Source organism: Exophiala viscosa, assembly GCF_022695815.1.
Source record: "Exophiala viscosa unplaced genomic scaffold EDD37scaffold_7, whole genome shotgun sequence".
Taxonomy (NCBI): Eukaryota; Fungi; Ascomycota; class Eurotiomycetes; order Chaetothyriales; family Herpotrichiellaceae; genus Exophiala; species Exophiala viscosa.
Window position 1 is genome coordinate 545242 of NW_026944359.1, and position 16803 is coordinate 562044.

Genomic DNA, 16803 nt, shown 5'->3' on the forward strand with positions numbered 1-16803 from the left:
GGGTTGAATCGCTACCACGACGACTAACCTGAAACAGGCATTGAACAACCAGGTCGCCCACACCATTTCTCGAGATACCGGTGCGTCAGATCAATCAAAGCTTGGTTTGCGGCCGCCCGCCAACGGTCGCCCATCGTCACTATTGTAAGTCGAATGACCTCGTCTGGAGTTTCTTAACTCCCCTTCATAAGAACCTATAATCTGTACCGGTTTCTGGACACCACCCTTTAAGCCAACAACCACCACAGGCTCTCTCAAGAAGTACCCTCAAGCTAGAAGCATACATCCAGACCTGAAATCTTGAGGAAACATGGCCGTTCCACTAATAGCTCCTTGCCTCTTCAATATGTACCAGATGCCACTAACAGCGTCCAACAACGAATATTCTTGCAGTCCGCTCTACCAGCAGTCGATTGAACGGAGTCAAAAGGAGCGCAACCTTCGCTCGCAACGCGTCGGAGGCGCCCCAGTACGCAAAGACCAGAAAACTCTGTCCCCGGCATACAGCACGTCGAACAACGACTCGTACACCCGTCCCTCGACCAACGGTCCCCCAGCATACACAGACCGCAGCATCAGAGGCACCAACGAGCACGCCGGGCGACAGCCAGGCGATCTCCTCCCTACGTATGACGCCGCGATAGGCCGCCAGCCAGAGGATCCGGCTAAACGTGATGAGGCCACACTCTTGTCTGTAAGAGAGGAGAAATCACGGCTACGCAGGGGGGAAGAGCAGTATCGCCAGTTGCGCGATGACAAGGCTATGGTGCAGACACTGAGTCGTGACGACCTCGAAGAACCCGAAGTGCAGGGCGAGAGGAGCGACAAAACGGATGGACGCCGCAAGAGCACGGCTCGCAAGATAGGGCGGTGGTTCGCGGACACGGCAAGCGGATTTACCGCGAAGCAGGAAAGGGAATGAGAGATTGGCGTGAGTGACAGTCACAATCAAACCAGATTATTGCTATATGCTCCGATTTGAGAATGCCATGCTCAATATGTCGCAGCACAGACTTCAAAGTCACCTCTACAGGCCACGCAGGTCTACTTTCTTGGCGGGTTCTCTTCCTCCTTCCATGTCTTCCACCCCAAATAACCCTCCAACGATGGCGTATAAAACGTCGGCCGATCATACTTGGTCAGGCTCTTCCCTAATAACAATCTATCCACAAGATCCGGATTGCTCGTGAAATGTCGTCCAATAGCCACCAAATCGACCCTTCCCGATTTCACAGCCTCCCTCGCCGACGAAGCACTATACCCTCCCGCTCCAATCAACGGCGTAGGCGGATTCGTCTTGTTCAAGATCTCCCGAAACGGTTCGAGACTGAAAGTTGTACTTGACGCCACTTCTTCCGCAGCACCAGCCTTTCTGTCCACCTTCCCAGCAAATGCTCCCTCAGTACTCAACACATCGTACCGCGGCTCCACAAGATGCACATAAGCCAATCCCCGTGTGCTCAACCACCTCGCATACTCCGAGAAAGTGCCCATCCGATCCTCATCCAACGTCTCCTGAAGCACATGGAACGGGGCAAGCCGGATCCCGACTCTTTTGCTGCCCACGGCCTCGACCACCGCATCCACAACCTCAAGTGGGAACCTTAATCGATTGTCAAGACTGCCACCATACTCATCTGTCCGATCATTGATGTTCGAATGTACAAATGTATCGAGCAGATACCCATTTCCGCCATGGATCTCGACGCCATCAAACCCAGCTTCGATCGCATTGCGCGCTGCTTGCGCAAATTGACCCACAGCCTCTTCAATCTGACCCTTCGTCATCGCCTCACCAGGCACATACAACTCCGTTGCATTCTGCTGTCCGAACAACTGATGCGCGCCAGGCAGAGGTCCAGCTGTGGAGCTCAGCGGCGCATAACCACCCGTCTGGCTGGGCACGGCGACCCGACCGACGTGCCAGATCTGTGCGAACAAAACACCGCCTTTGTCGTGCACAGCTTCAGTCACCACTTTCCATGCCGCGACCTGTTCTGGCGTGTACAGACCAGGGGTGTTGGGAAAGCCGCGACCCCGTGGAGCGACGACCACGCCCTCGGAGATGAGCAGGCCTCCTGGCGTCGCTCGTGACGAGTAGTATTCTGCGGCGCTGGTGTTGATGATGCCGTCGTCAGAAGCGCGCATGCGGGTCATGGGGGCTAGTACCATCCGATGCGAAAGTGTATGCAAAGAGGATAGAGGAAAAGGTAGAGCCAGAGAGTCGGGTGTCGAGTCTGCATCTTGAGACAAATGCTCCATTTTGGACGATGATAGAGACAAGAGAACAGTGGACGAGCTTTCGATCAGATGTCCTCACAAGAAACGGCCTGAGCTTGCTGCCTCCACAAGACAATAGGAACTGGATGTATACTTATCTTCTTTAATGGTAGTTGAGGGGCATTCCAGCTCTCTCATTCCCTTTGGACTCTCTCATTCCCTTTGGACACGGCATACCGTGTGCTCTTTGTCAGCATGAGTTGTATACTCGGATAGATGGAGCGTGTCAACTACAAGGCGTGCAGGCTCAGCTGTGCTCAACCTTGGCCTCTAAAGGAATGGACAAGATTTTAAGCGACCTATATTGGTAATATGTTGCAGCATTCTCAGCAGGGGAAAGCCGTAGATAATGCCGTCACAGTAGTTGGTTACCTGGCTGACAAAGCGACTAATTGGTTACAACTTTTAACGAGGGAAGTAGGGGTGCACCTAGGCATCCCCGGCTTAACGACGATCAACTTTAACCGGGGTTGCACCGAAACCAACATGTCTTTGAGCATCTTGACAAGTCCACGTGCATGTCACTTGACAGCGGCCGCACCTCATCGACTTTTCCTGGATACTCGTCGCTGAGTACCTAGATATGTTTACAGCACCTACTAGGTACACCTTTGGTCGGAGACAATCTACCAGGATACTCATCCCAGATCCTGACCTCATCAAATTTCATACCAAATTCAAGACTGAGTACTTTTGCTCGGTCAACCCGACCTGCGGCTGTTCTCGCTGTGTAATCCTGAAAATGATCGCCCTCCTCCAGAAGACTGAGTTTGCGCCTGACTTCTTGTGCAGGGAGCCTCCTTGAGCCTCCCCCGGAAACCTTCCCGCTTGAGGCAGGAGCTTATATATTTTAGGCTAAGAAACCCTAGGACCTTCTCAGTTACTTCCAAAAAGTTACTCCTCATACCTAGGCACTAGGCATTATCTACCCAATTCCCCTTATCCGCCAACTTTTCGCTTGTTTTCCTCTCAATGAGACGTCAACTCATCTCGAATTTCTCACCTCCCCATCCAAGCGATGTATCTCGGAGGAAATCAAAGAATCATGCGCATCATGTGATTACTGTGCTCTCCCGTCTTTCATGGAACGAGCGAGTGATCCCAGAGTCGGCTCTGCGCGGGACAATAGCAGCTCGACGACCGTTACGTCTATAGGTTCAAGCAGCAATTCGTCGTCACTGTCGTCGCTTTACGCAACGTTATTGCCCGTCCTGGTCTACACAGCGATATGTATCATCATATTCGTAATCGGGCGTCGCAAATCTCCCCGGGTCTATGCGCCAAGGTCAATCTTGACAAGTCTTGACCCTCAGTATGCTACACTCAAACAAAAGGTCAGGCGCAAGACACTTTTGAGCTGACTTCCCACCAGTGAACGAAGCCCCAAGCTACCGACAGGATGGTTCAACTGGATTCTTCCCTTCTGCCGAATTCCCGACACCCATGTACTCAACCATTCTTCTCTTGATGGGTACCTTTTCCTTCGCTTTTTGAAAATTTTGGTGGTTATCTGTTTCGTCGGCATTTGTATAACATGGCCCATCTTGTTGCCCATCCATGCCACTGGGGGAGGCGGCCTCACCCAACTGGATCAACTTGCATTTGGAAACGTGGTTCATTTGGATAGGTTCTGGGCCCATGCAGTGGTACTCTGGATCTACTTCGGTAAGATTGACGCCTTCGAACTTTCGCCGATCAGACGAGGCCTAACTGTCATGATAGGTTTTGTGTTGTACATGGTATCGCGGGAATGTATATACTATGTTCATCTTCGCCAGGCTTATTTGCATTCACCATTCTACGCCAAACGCTTATCCTCGAGAACAGTCATGTTTACCAGCATACCAAAGGAGTATCGTGACGAGGCCAAGCTTAAAAAGATCTTTGGGGACTCTGTGAGGAACGTGTGGCTCCCCAAGTCATCCAAAGAGCTAGCGAACTTTGTTGATGAAAGGCGACAAACAGCTTTGCGTCTGGAAAAAGCCGAGTTGGCGCTGATAAAGATGGCCAATGCAGCGAGGACCAAGGCTATGAAAACAGGCGACTTTGCCATCAAGGAACGCCCACATCCCAACGCAGCCAAGGGCTCTACAGAATCTTCGGCAAGGGAGATGGATCAAAAGCTTGTTATGGACTCGCCCTCATCAGTCCGAAGACACTCGAAGGACATTTATGCTTCTGAAAAGACCGATCTCGAGTCTGATGCGGCCGTTCCTCTGCCTGATGTGAACGGTTCTGTCGCTTCTCAATGGATCCCCCACAGCGCAAGACCTCATCATCGACCAATTGCCAATGGAGGTCGTCGCGTTGATACCATCAAATTCACCCGAACGAGACTGAAAACGCTCAATTTCATGATTAGGAAGCTACGACGTCAGCAACTGACGGCTAAGGTCAATCCAATGCCTGTTGCATTCATTGAATTCACTTCTCAAGCAGAAGCGCAAAGTGCAGCCCAGACATTGACACATCACCGGCCGATGCACATGTCACCGAGTCACATTGGTGTCCGCCCTTTCGAAATTGTATGGAAGAATCTGTCAATGACGTGGTGGGAGCAGATTTTACGCCAATTCTCCATTGATGCCGTTGTTGCAGTGCTGATTCTGTTCTGGGCAATCCCCTGTGCTGGTGTTGGGATTATATCCAACGTCCATTACCTTGCGGAAAACGTCTTCTTTCTTCATTGGATCGATGATCTTCCATCGCCCATCATTGGCTTCATTAGTGGTCTACTCCCTTCACTGGCCCTGTCTTGGATTATGAACATTGTCCCGTTCATCTTACGGAGTAAGTGGACTTTCCATTGCAAGAAAGCATGCTCACAAGAACATAGAATTGGCACGCGCTGCTGGTGTTCCCACGCTGACCTTGATTGAACTGTACAGTCAAAAGTGTTACTTTGCTTTCCAGATCATCCAAGTGTTCCTCATCACCACGTTGACATCTGCGGCCTCCGGCGCTGCTACACAGATTGTTGAAGACCCAACCAAAGCCGAAAGTCTTCTCGCAAAAAATCTCCCCACAGCCTCCAACTTCTACATCTCTTACATACTCGTCCAATGCCTCGGTTTTGGGGCCTCACACCTGGTTCATGCATCTAGTTACTTTCGCCTGCAGGTTATGCGAAAGTTCACTTCTAACCCTAGAAGGCTCTGGGAGCGATGGCACGGGCTTCGACAAGTACATTGGGGAAAGCTATTCCCGGTCTACACAAATTTGGGAGTGATTGGTGAGACTTTGACAGTCCTCCTCCGTCCCAAACTGTTGTTGCTGACCTCTTCCTTCAGTCCTAAGCTACGCCTGCATTGCCCCTCTTATTTTGGGATTTGCTGGCGCAGGCATATGCTTTGCCTATGTCGTGTATCGCTACAACCTGCTCTTTGTTTATGACTCCGAAGTCAGCACCATGGGTCTTTCGTATCCTCGTGCCCTTATGCACTTACTAGTTGGCGTATACTTTGGAGAGGTATGTCTGGTTGGTCTTTTGGTACTGAAGAAAGCATTTGGTCCTCTCGTCATGTCATTGGGCCTCCTCGTTTTCACGGTCCTGCTGCATGTGTCACTGTACAATGCCGTTGGACCGTTGCTCAATGCTTTGCCGAAAACGCTTTCGCTAGAATCACAAGGGGAGAGAGACAAGGGTACAACACCAACAGGGGAAAGGAACGCCACGAAACCTCCCCAGCTCCCAACACCAGAAATACTTGCTTTCGATAACTTCGATTTCGGTCAAAGCAATGATTTCAATTTTGGGGAAACTGCATCATCTCATCATTCACAAAAACCCATCAACACCACCGCTTCCGACGAATTTGATTTTGGCCAAAGCAACAACTTCGACTTCGGCCATAACGACCCTCCGCGCGACCATGGAGACTCCGCCAAAGATGACGAGGATCAAGAAGAGGATGAAGATGAGATCCACCACGAACCAGGTTCCAACCGCGCCCTCGAAGGCGCTCCGAACGCTCTTTCGACTGTCGCCTCCTTTGTACAGGGCCACGCCCTGAAGAAAGCCTCCAGCTACCTCGACTTCAAAACTGTCTCTCACCATTTCCGTTTCCTCAACAACTGGATTTTTCCCTCCCGTCTCACGAATCCTAAACCCAACTTCTTCATCAAGTGGCTTCACCCCGAAGTCTATCAAGATTACAGCGTATTACGATCATTGATCCCTCACGATCAATACCCAGATCCAAAGTACTCCTCGGAGCTGGAACGGAATATCTACTATCCGCCATGTATGTATGAGGAGCCGCCTCTGCTTTGGATCCCGAGAGATGTAGGGGGTATAAGTAAGCAGGAAGTACAACATACGAAGAAAGTCAATCCAGTGACAGATGAAGGCGTGGATATCGATGAAAAGGGTGCGCTCAAAGTAGATTTGGAAGGGTTGTGGTTGCTGGAGAAAGAGGCGGCGAACAAATTGAGGTGGTGAGGTTGTAGTTGATGCTTGACGACAGTTTCCGTGAGTGACAGGGGCCCCGTGCCCGAGCTCATAGAGGCAGCGTCCATCCTCGCAGAATAATAGGGATAGATATCAGCCACGACAGGCTCGGGCCAATAGATTCTGCCATTTATAGCTTCTCACCATATACGGACTAGGCTTGGTGGCCCCAGGTACCGAGTGTCAATGTGAGGAGTAAGTGAGGAGACTCGTGAGGAGGAGTGCATCGCGACTGGTATCGTCCCGAGGCTTAATGGATACGGGAACTGCTCGACAACCTACAATGAACACTGAATCCTGTTTTGGTACATTGTGACATTGTCAAGACTAGCAACGTCTATCAGGCGTCAGGAAGCAACTTGAAACACAAGGACCCTATACCACCCGGTATGACTATAGCCCTCGTTACGGGAGCCTCGCGAGGGATCGGAAAAGCCATCGCTCTGCAACTAGCAGATGATGGCATGGACGTGGCGGTCAACGACATTCAGACGCAGCTGGAGGACCTCGAGGCAGTGAAGACCGCCATAGAACAGAAAGGACGACGTTCAATTTGTGTTGTTGCCGATGTCAGCAAAGAAGACGAAGTCATCAACATGGTCGAATCTACGGTCAAGCAGCTCGGAGAACTCAATGTCATGATCGCCAACGCCGGTATCATCGTGGCCAAAACCATGTTTGAAATCAGTGTCGAGGAGTGGGACCGAGTCCAGGCGGTCAACGTTCGAGGAGCATTCCTCTGCTATCGCGAAGCGGGGAGACAGATGATCAAGCAAGGAAAAGGGGGCAAGATCGTGGGGGCCTGCTCAACGGCAGGACACAGACCGTCTGGCAATACATTCGCGTATGGAGTGAGTAAATGGGCAGTTCGAGGCTTGACGCAATCTGCCGCTCTGGAGCTGGCGAAGCATGATATCAATGTCAACGCCTATTGTCCTGGCCCAGTCGATACAGCGATGTGGGGAGAAATTGACGCGAGCATACAACGACGGGAGGGTCTCGCTCCACGGGTTGCCTTTGAACAATCTATCCAGTCGAGGGTCGCATTGAAAAGAGCATCGGTATTTCCTTTCCGTCTTCCTATAAGAGGGCGTCTGCTGACCATTGGTACCTAGGAACCAGAAGATATCGCTGGCTTGGTCAGTTTCCTCGCCAGCCCGAAATCTCGAAACATCACAGGCCAGAGTATTCTTGTAGACGGAGGTACATCATGCTCCCACCCCGTCGCTATTCAGGCGTATCTAACCTCTTGGAAATCTAGGTATTTCGTTCTCCTGAGTTTAACTAAGGCAATAGCTCGCCTCAGGTCAGCCGTACCAGTGGCAGCATGGCACTGTCATTTGTGCCCTCCGTGGCGCATTTATGTAGCTCAAATTTCAGACATCTATTGGAATGCTTTTCGTAGAGCCTCAACAGCAATCCTATTGTACTCTTTGCCCGCGTCGATAACGGCGTCAAACAAAGGGAAAGGATGAGGCACGCCCTTCATGCGGACACATGTGACGTCGACGCCTTCAGACCTAAGTCGTTCAGCATAAGCCTCTCCCTCGTCGCGAAGAACGTCAAATTCTGCTGTGACTATCAACGCGGGAGGTAGACCTTTGAGACTCGGTGCCTTAATTGGGGATAACTTCCAGTCCTGGTAGCTGTCAGCTCTGGCAACGACCCCTTAGGAGTAGAACATACGTTTTTGTAGCCTTGAGGTCGCGGCACTCCTAAGAAGTTGTTGTGGTACCAGACCATGGATGTCAATGGTAAACAAGGCGCCTCTGCATTCGTTCGCCAACTCTCGTATGGACAGTCGTCGGCCACCTTCACCTCGCCACTCTCGTCTGTGGCGCTCGCGTCGATACATGGACAACCTAGCAGTTGGAACACAAACGGTGTGCCTTGGTCTCTAGCCAGGATACTCGTTACGGCGGACAAGTGCCCTCCTGCTGAACACCCGCCCACGGCAATTCGAGTAGTGTCGATGCTGTATTCGGAGGCGTGCTCGAGAATGTATTGAATGGCAGTCCAGCAATCAGTCAGCGGCACAGGGTAGGGGAACTCAGGTGCCAGTCTAAAACCACAGTCAGACAGCTCAGACGAGGCAACTGGGCTATTCATCTTACCTGTAATCAACATCAAATGCCACACAGCCCAATTCAGCGGTCAAGAGCCGACAGAACGGTGCGTCAATGTCTCGACCACCCCCGACAGTCCATCCGCCTCCATGTAGGTTGATATAACAGGGGCGTAGACCTTGAGCACTGGCAGTGTCTGGTTCGTAGACTCGGACATATATTTCCCCTCCATCGACCGGGACTTTGATATCTTTGATTTTGGCAACTTCAGGACCTGTACTCCTTCCAGGAGGCATGAGAGCATAGGCTGGGTCCGTCCTGTACAAATCTATTGGAACTTCCTGAACCTCTTGGGCGTGGAGGTGGTATTTGTTGTAGTATTCGACAAATACCGGGTCCATGCCTTCCAGATATTGAGGCAGGATGGGATGATATGGGTTCTTGACTAGAGATTCCACCATTTTGCTCGTTCGTGAACACCTTCACGCTCACACGCTCCTCGCGACACGGTATCTGACTTTCGTACAGTTGCAAAGTCAAGTCTCGACTCGTCAAAGCTAGGAGTGCACCCGAATGGCATCATATCTGGGTTCTTGGATGTTCTGGTGGTGGTGATCCGATCTACCCTGCCCACTAATGGCACAGAAAATGAGGTGGAACGACCCATGCCCACAGTGGAGATAGAGAGGCCTTCACTTTGTTCGGCATGCCTTCTGATTTTCGGCCAAGGGTTCGGCACAGGTTTGCAACGACTGTCGTCCTCATATCATCCCACCATCGCAGAAGAGACATTCCCAGTCCAGACTCCTGTCGCAAGATTCCACACCTACCCAACATGGCGACTAAACTCACCTGTTTCAACTATCCTGGGTACGAGGCCACGGCTGACGCTTACGGTATCTCGGCCGCCGTCAGAACCCCTCCCGGGTCCAGCATCATTGCAATTTCCGGCCAGACAGGAAGCAACCTGGGTGAAAAGTTTGGGACTCTGGAAGAACAAATTGTCGGGGCCTTTAAGGTATGGTAACCTCCCGCAATGTCATCCTCTTATTCGGCCGTTGAGCACGGTTGGTAACCCTTATCAGAACGCCGATAAGGCACTGTGTGCAGCGGTGCCTGAGCTGAACTCCAAAGAGATATGGCAATGTGTCTTCACCATGACGTTCTACCTAGTTGGACAATTATCGTCCGAGGTTGGAATGCTTCTGGACTCGGTCGCAAAGTCGTATCTGGGAGATCACCGTCCGGCAGGGACCGCGGTCCAGGTTCAGGCACTGGCTTATCCTGATTGCTTCATCGAGGTGCAAGTCCAAGCAGCGGTGAAATTGGACTAGAAGATAGTGGACCTCCAATCGATGATTAGCAGTGAATGATAGCATTCTGAGTAGTTTGCGAAGTGGTTGGGTACTTGTTCCGGCACACGCCCACGGTATCCCGAAAGTTTGAAGTTGAAGAGGGAGTGATCCGAATGAGGAAGGCCAGTGTGGACTTGAGATCGACTAAACTGCACTATCCGCTCCATCTCTCTTCTGCCATCTTTAGTCCTCATTTTCTTTAGTCGACCCAGTCGCGATCATGGTTGTCGACATCATTGTTGTAGGCGGTGGCATCTCTGGAATGTCTGCCGCCTACGATGCTTACAAGTCCGGGAAGAGCGTCATCGTCCTAGAAGCAAGAGACCGTGTAGGCGGTCGAACCTACACCATTGACACGGAGTCCGGTGGCCGAAGTGATGTGGGAGGTGCCTGGATCAATGAGTTCACGCAGCCAAACATCACAAAACTTGCAAAGGAGGCTGGCATCCCCATCATTCACCAATCGATCCATGGTACCGCCGTCATTGAGAGAACAAAAAACAAGATACAAACGTATGAAGATCGTCAGTAAGCTTGTGGCCTGCAAGGGAATATAGCACTGACCCTTGACAGATGGTACATTTGAACTCGAAGAGGGAATGCCCGAGGAAGACAGGCTCGACGAGAAACGAGTGGTCGCATTATTGGACGAGCTATGCGAACTTGTCGACATCGAGGAGCCATGGAAGTGCGAAAGAGCCGAAGAATTCGACTCGATCAGCTTTTTGGGCTGGTTGAACTCGGTTGGGGCATCACAAGCAACAAAGAATGGAATGGCGTCTTTCATACGATGTCTCTTCGCCCTTGAATTGAACGACGTCTCCTTTCTGTACACTCTACATTACTTTGTCTGCGGAGGTACGTTCTTCCCATCCCCTGTTACTATCAATCCTTGCCTGACGTGTTCATAGGTGGCTACGAAAGTCTAGCATCAAACGATAGCCGGGGGGGCCAGTATCAACGAATGCGTGAAGGTTCGATGCGCGTATCCGAGTACATTGTCACGAAGCTGCCCAAGGGGTCCGTCAAACTGTCATCTCCCGTGCAGGCGGTCTCGCAGGAAGGCGACATCTGCACGGTCGTCACCCGGGCTGGTGCCATCTACACGTCCTCCGCCATCATCTGCACCATCCCAAGTCCACTTTACAGCACCATCACATGGAGTCCTATGCTCCCGATCAAGAAGCGCTGCTACGGGCAGAGGTCGTACATGGGGGCTTGTACCAAGGTCGTCATGATCTACGACCGACCATGGTGGCGTGAAGCCGGATACTCTGGTCTTGGGATGTCTCTTGTCGGACCTATTACTCAGACCATGGACACATCTGACGGCGAATGGAAGTCGACGGACCCAACGCTAGCCCCACGGCAGTACAGCTTGTCCTGCTTCCCCATGGCCAACTTCGCCATTGAATATGCACGTCTCCCTCAAGAGGAGAGGATCCTTAGCATCAAACAGCATGTGGCGAGACTTTTCCCGAGTCACGCCGCCGAAGCAATGGAGCCGTACCAGGTTTTGGAACAACAGTGGCTGAATGAAGAATTCAGTGCTGGTGCGCCAGTGCCTGTCTTGGGCTGTGGCGCCCTGACCGCCATCGGTGAGGAGTGGCGTACTCCTCATGGTCGTATCTTCTTCGCTGGTACCGAGATGGCGACAAAGTGGAAAGGCTACATGGATGGGGCGGTTTCGGCTGGGCAGCAAGCAGTGGCTGACGTGTTGAAGGTGCTGCCAGTCAAGAAGGCATTGGTCAATGGAGTCAACGGCACACACTAGAAACGATAGGTAGCTTTCGTCCGAACAGTCGGGACTCAGTATGCCAGAAAGTCTTAACTTTACTATGCATTAGCATAATATGCTGGGTCAGGGGACTAATATCACTTAGAGAGTGGCAAGCCTGTTCCAATTAATAGTAACACCGATGGACAGAATACGCTCACGGTATCAGTTCATAGTCCAGCAGGTCTGCAAACAGCAGTTGCCTGGGCTACAGACGAGTGGGATATACGGTAAAGCTGACGACCTGTCCTTTGCCAATGACCAATGCTATATATCGTTGTGTACGACGGATTCCAAAATGACAACATAGGACAACATCTTTGAAGCCAGGAAGTTCGCCAGGCAATCAACTCCGCTCCAACGGGGACCCGGCTTCTTGGTTATTTAGCGATCGATTGGATCAGAAGAACGGACTATAACAATTGCACATTCCAAGACTTGCGTCAAATCAAACTGTCATACATGAAATCACTCGTCGCCTTTCCCAGCGGTTCAACACAGGCCAGCGAGGCTCTCCCAGACTCACAAGTTCCCTTTGGGAAGGGCTTTCTCCTCCTCGACAGCGGGGTTGGTGTCAGCAATACTAACACCATCCTCTGACTGTAGACGGAGGACCTCGGCCTCGTGACTAGGAATGAAGACGATATCCTTTTCCTCCAGGTAGTTTGTGGCTGTGACGTATTTGGTGACCAGATAGAACACGGGGAATAGTGAGCAGACTTGACAAACAAAGTGCGCAATGACTTGTTTCCTGCGAGACTCGTTAGTGAGGTAAAGACCAGAGAAATGGGATACATACTCCAGAGACACACCACTTGCCGCCACTCCAAAGAAGGCTGCCGTACCACATGCCATTCCAGAGCGCATGAAACCTGCATAGTAGCCAACTCTCCTTGGTTCATTGGTGAAAGTCGAAATGAGCCTATATGAGACGTTAGAGCTGTATCTGTATGCGGACTAAAAGCCTCCGAAAAGGACCTTACCAGCAAAGATACATTGGACCGATGGCAGCGGCAATCTGGAAGAGGAGGAAGAGAACAAAGAATCCACCGAACCCAGACTCAGTCCAATCCACACCATTTGCCACGGTCAGGAACCCAGAAGGGTGGCTGAAAAACCAGCCAGCCTCTCCAGAGTATGCTGCCACGAGGACAGTAAAGAGGATTCCGAAGCCAGCATATGCTCGAGCTTTTCGTGATAGCCTTTCTAGGTCCAAGATGTACTGGAAGCCGATAAAGGCAAGGAGCTGGATCACGGCCGTAACGAGAGTAATCAGGGACCGGGTTCTCAAGTCGAACCAGTAAGCTAAATTATGTGAGTCTTCCCGCCCACAACATCAAGGATAAACATACCACTGATGGTTGGCTGAAGAACCAGAGGGTTTTCGGCACAGAGTAAGGCCGGAAAGAGAAGCCAGGTCCTAATGTCTTTGAACAGGCTAGCACACCCTTTGACCTCCTGCCAGAAAGTCTCATTCTTGAAGACGGCCAAAGGCTGCCCGTCCTTGCGTCGGACATCTTGAGGCTTGCATAGGAACCAACCCGCAACAATGGCCATCATCATCAAGCAGAAGAAGCTGGCGTAAACGGACTCCGGAACACCATCAGGCAGAGAATTGTTGTGTGTAATTCCAAAGACGACGCATGCAGCTATGAAGTTTCCACAGGTGTTGAGGATTGCCTGGGTTGCGTAGAAGCCGGCTTTTTGATGTTCGGCTCCGTACGCGAAGGCGACGTAGTTTGAGACGGTCCAAAGCATAGCGGCACCAACACCCAGGACACAGCCACCAGTGATCGCGTAGCCAGCAGAGCCTTTCTTATCAAAGTACCAGAGGCCTGTGATGTAGAAAGGATACCCGAAAGCACCGATCTTTGTTTGTCCTGTCAACCTTTGCGACTCGCTTGAAGGACGCTGTGCTTACCATCATCGTATATCGAGGGCCGAGTTTGTTGAGGACACTTCCTGCAAAGAACGCGACCACTCCAAAGATACTGTACAAAGATGCCGCCACAATATTGTTGATGTGAGCCGAATCCGCCTGGGCTCCACCAGCTCCGAGGTTAAGGACTGCGGTATAGATACCAACAGCGAAGAATAGACAGATACCAGAGATGACATTCTGTACCTCAGGGCTAAATGAGACGGTCAGCTCAACCAAGTCATCCAGGAAAAGAGCTCGTGTTGCTTACAGGTTCCTTCTTAAGTTCAATCCCATCTTTGTCGGTATCAGAGGCAATGTTCTTTGCTCCAGGTTCAGCGTACAAGCATGCGGTACATGATCTCTCAACCCAGGGTGGTCGCATGCCCGATTTTATGTCCTTCTTGATCTCTGAGCACCGTGTGTAGTGCAGTTCGACCCACGGCAAACCGAGCTTCCACCAGCGAATCTGACGGAAGCACACCGAGCCAACAACGCCATCAACTTTATGGTTGACTAAACTCGGCAAGCATCGTTGGAGCCAATGGCCAGATGGAATTGGCGCCATTATAAGAAAGCCGGCCTGTCACCCAGGAAGTTAGTCGATATGGCGGCGGGTGACTGATAAGGCTATACGAGTTGACGGCAAACTGTTAATGCCGGTTGATTTCCGAGCCAAGCAGACCCACTGATAAGAAAACGACCTCTGCACACGTAGGTCCCTGTTCTGGCCGTGGCACGACCCTTAGTTATAATTGAGGTGTACTCCGTACGGCATCCCGATCTGTGAAACCGAGATTATGTAGTCCTTTGTCGGGTCTAGTTGACCTCCTGCGGCGATTGAGACGAGACGCAAAAGAACATGCGCAACAGGTCTGCAGCAAGGGTACAACTGGCCTGCAAGAGATGCCGGTGAGTGCGCCATCTGGATTCGTGATCGCAATTAATTGAGTGCACATTGTGTAGGTCCCGGAAAGTGCGATGCAGTGGCGAGTGGCCATGCTGTAGAGACTGTTTGAGAAGGAGCCTACCCTGTTCCTATCCTTCAGCTCATCCAGCCGCGCCTGAGGAGCAATTGAGGCAGAAGGAGGCTTCGTTAGTATTCCAGGACTTGGTTGAAATCCCACTGAACAAGGTGCCAGTCTCCCTGGTCAAGACCATGTTCGACAAGTCGTGGACATATTCTTCGATTACTATGGATCGACCTTCTTCACCTTCCTCGTGCGTCACCGGTTCATGGAAGATCTGTCGCAAGATAAAGTGCCTCTGCGGATGCTGTTCTCAATTCTCGCTCTTGCCTCAAGGTCGGTCTCCGAAGCATTCCTGAAGTCGGTCAAATGCTCACTTGTTCCAAGGTTCCACGAACCGTTTTACTCCTTGTACAAAGGTACTCTCGAAGCATCGGAGCACTTCGCCGAGCTGGCTCGTGCGGAACTGGCCACATCCTTTGACGATGTCAACATCCTTGATCTACAATGCTATCTCATTCTGGCCCTGGTTGAGATGGGTTGTGGACACGAACACAGAGCATGGATCCTTCTTGGAGTTGCGATCAGGATGGTGCACATCTTGCGGCTCATGAACGAAGAGAAATTCGAGCGCAAAGACTGGGCCGATGCCGAAAGCAAACGTCGATCCTTGTGGTGTTGTTTCATTCTGGACAAATTGATCTCCAATGGGTCCGACCGGCCTCCTGCTTTTGACTCTGCGTCCATAACGACACTGCTGCCGGCCCCTGACGCGGATTTCGTTCTCGGGAGAGAGACTCGAACGACCACCCTGGCCCACCCGAACCAGCAAGAGAGTTTGCTGTCATACACAATACGCATCGTAGATGTTCTCGGCTCTGTCGTGGCGTGGAGTGGTGCTGGAGGGAGAGATATCGATGACAGATGTCCTTGGGATCCTACCTCACCATTCTTCCGGTTCGACAAGGCTCTGGATGACTGGGAAGATTTGCTTCCCCGATACATGCAGTTGCATCCTGAAACTCTGGCTGCCCATGTGGCTTGCGGACAGGGCAACCTTTTTGCCTTGATGCATCTGCTCAACTATCATGCGAGATGCTATTTGCACCGGGAGTACATTCCGTTCATACCACCACAGGGGTACGATCCTGCCAACGGTCCTTGTGACGGGCCCCCGCTCGCTCGTCGACCGTCGCTTCCAGAACCGCCAGAATACTGGTTCAAATCCATCCAAACCGGGTTTCAAAGTGCCCGTCGCATATCAACCTTTTTCCATGAGATGGTCGCCCGAGATCTGGCGCCATGGGCATATCCGTTCTCTGGGATATGCCTCATGACCGCCGGGACTTTTCACGCCTGTTGTTCATTTTCCACGTGGAAGAGCTGTGAACAGTACATGGGAGTGCCGGCAAAGAAGCTGTTGGCTGAAGACCTGCGGAAGATGATCCAATTGCAAGAGATTTGGGCCCTCGCTGCTCACTGGGTAAGTTCCTCATTGCCATCGCTTACCGAATCTCCTTCTAATTGTCCGGGTAGATCAAAGTCTTGCGGCGCTATTACGAACGTGTTGGCATTGACAACAACTGCGACCCCAACAGCGAAGCCAATGGTAATATCCCCAGAGATGAAGCAATCGCCGCCGAAGGGATTTTACAACTCCACGAAGTCGTGGTGCATTCGATTTCGGCTGTCACTGATGCCCCACAAGGGATTAGTGTACACCTGCCGTCCAAAGAATTCGACATATATGCCCTGCTTGAAATGGATCCTGGAGACTCATGTTCTGAACCTCCGCTTGATGAGCTTGCACAACCTCAAGAAGAACAACTGAGGGACGTGGACGAGGAAGAGCTTGAGATCGCTGGTGTGGATGATGTGCATGAAATGATCACGGAGGATATTTATTCCTTCGAGGACTTTTTGTTCTCATGGAAATAGCCTACCAGATAGCTACATGGATAATGTCACCCGTACCAAAAGACTTGCACA

General features: G+C 51.4%; 9 protein-coding genes across 9 annotated transcripts; 6 read left to right on the forward strand and 3 right to left on the reverse strand.

Annotated features, from left to right (window-relative positions):
• Positions 1 to 103: 103 nt before the first annotated feature.
• On the forward strand, positions 104 to 983 carry EDD37DRAFT_453014 (uncharacterized protein). The gene is made up of 2 exons (XM_062812891.1): positions 104 to 144; positions 249 to 983. The coding sequence occupies exon 2, from the start codon at positions 311 to 313 to the stop codon at positions 920 to 922; it is 612 nt and encodes a 203-aa protein (XP_062668902.1). The 5' UTR covers positions 104 to 144; positions 249 to 310; the 3' UTR covers positions 923 to 983.
• On the reverse strand, positions 984 to 2406 carry EDD37DRAFT_452860 (12-oxophytodienoate reductase). Its single transcript, XM_062812890.1, has one exon. The coding sequence runs from the start codon at positions 2260 to 2262 to the stop codon at positions 1045 to 1047; it is 1218 nt and encodes a 405-aa protein (XP_062668903.1). The 5' UTR covers positions 2263 to 2406; the 3' UTR covers positions 984 to 1044.
• A 765-nt stretch (positions 2407 to 3171) lies between these two features.
• Positions 3172 to 6896, forward strand: EDD37DRAFT_453024 (uncharacterized protein). The gene is made up of 5 exons (XM_062812892.1): positions 3172 to 3592; positions 3653 to 3945; positions 4003 to 5070; positions 5117 to 5512; positions 5571 to 6896. Exons 1-5 carry the CDS (start codon positions 3363 to 3365, stop codon positions 6719 to 6721), a joined length of 3138 nt encoding a protein of 1045 aa, XP_062668904.1. The 5' UTR covers positions 3172 to 3362; the 3' UTR covers positions 6722 to 6896.
• A 67-nt stretch (positions 6897 to 6963) lies between these two features.
• On the forward strand, positions 6964 to 8121 carry EDD37DRAFT_695421 (acetoin reductase). Its single transcript, XM_062820105.1, has 3 exons — positions 6964 to 7791; positions 7846 to 7933; positions 7992 to 8121. The coding sequence occupies exons 1-3, from the start codon at positions 7120 to 7122 to the stop codon at positions 8006 to 8008; spliced, it is 777 nt and encodes a 258-aa protein (XP_062668905.1). The 5' UTR covers positions 6964 to 7119; the 3' UTR covers positions 8009 to 8121.
• Positions 8078 to 9422, reverse strand: EDD37DRAFT_666804 (esterase). Its single transcript, XM_062819282.1, has 3 exons — positions 8845 to 9422; positions 8417 to 8792; positions 8078 to 8369 (listed from the first exon to the last, which is right to left on the reverse strand). The coding sequence occupies exons 1-3, from the start codon at positions 9255 to 9257 to the stop codon at positions 8115 to 8117; spliced, it is 1044 nt and encodes a 347-aa protein (XP_062668906.1). The 5' UTR covers positions 9258 to 9422; the 3' UTR covers positions 8078 to 8114.
• Positions 9423 to 9631: 209 nt separating this feature from the next.
• On the forward strand, positions 9632 to 10130 carry EDD37DRAFT_651207 (uncharacterized protein; the record flags this gene model as incomplete). The annotated part of the gene is made up of 2 exons (XM_062818329.1): positions 9632 to 9814; positions 9882 to 10130. 2 exons carry the CDS (start codon positions 9632 to 9634, stop codon positions 10128 to 10130), a joined length of 432 nt encoding a protein of 143 aa, XP_062668907.1.
• A 241-nt stretch (positions 10131 to 10371) lies between these two features.
• EDD37DRAFT_566281 (uncharacterized protein) lies at positions 10372 to 11925 on the forward strand (the record flags this gene model as incomplete). The annotated part of the gene is made up of 3 exons (XM_062814088.1): positions 10372 to 10675; positions 10725 to 11009; positions 11063 to 11925. The coding sequence occupies 3 exons, from the start codon at positions 10372 to 10374 to the stop codon at positions 11923 to 11925; spliced, it is 1452 nt and encodes a 483-aa protein (XP_062668908.1).
• Positions 11926 to 12267: 342 nt separating this feature from the next.
• EDD37DRAFT_633617 (uncharacterized protein) lies at positions 12268 to 14453 on the reverse strand. The gene is made up of 6 exons (XM_062816797.1): positions 14118 to 14453; positions 13850 to 14060; positions 13281 to 13797; positions 12912 to 13233; positions 12728 to 12850; positions 12268 to 12679 (listed from the first exon to the last, which is right to left on the reverse strand). Exons 1-6 carry the CDS (start codon positions 14141 to 14143, stop codon positions 12451 to 12453), a joined length of 1428 nt encoding a protein of 475 aa, XP_062668909.1. The 5' UTR covers positions 14144 to 14453; the 3' UTR covers positions 12268 to 12450.
• Positions 14454 to 14595: 142 nt separating this feature from the next.
• On the forward strand, positions 14596 to 16802 carry EDD37DRAFT_666808 (fungal-specific transcription factor domain-containing protein). The gene is made up of 5 exons (XM_062819283.1): positions 14596 to 14758; positions 14813 to 14941; positions 14989 to 15150; positions 15202 to 16297; positions 16351 to 16802. The coding sequence occupies exons 1-5, from the start codon at positions 14709 to 14711 to the stop codon at positions 16750 to 16752; spliced, it is 1839 nt and encodes a 612-aa protein (XP_062668910.1). The 5' UTR covers positions 14596 to 14708; the 3' UTR covers positions 16753 to 16802.
• The last annotated feature ends 1 nt before the right edge of the window (position 16803 follows it).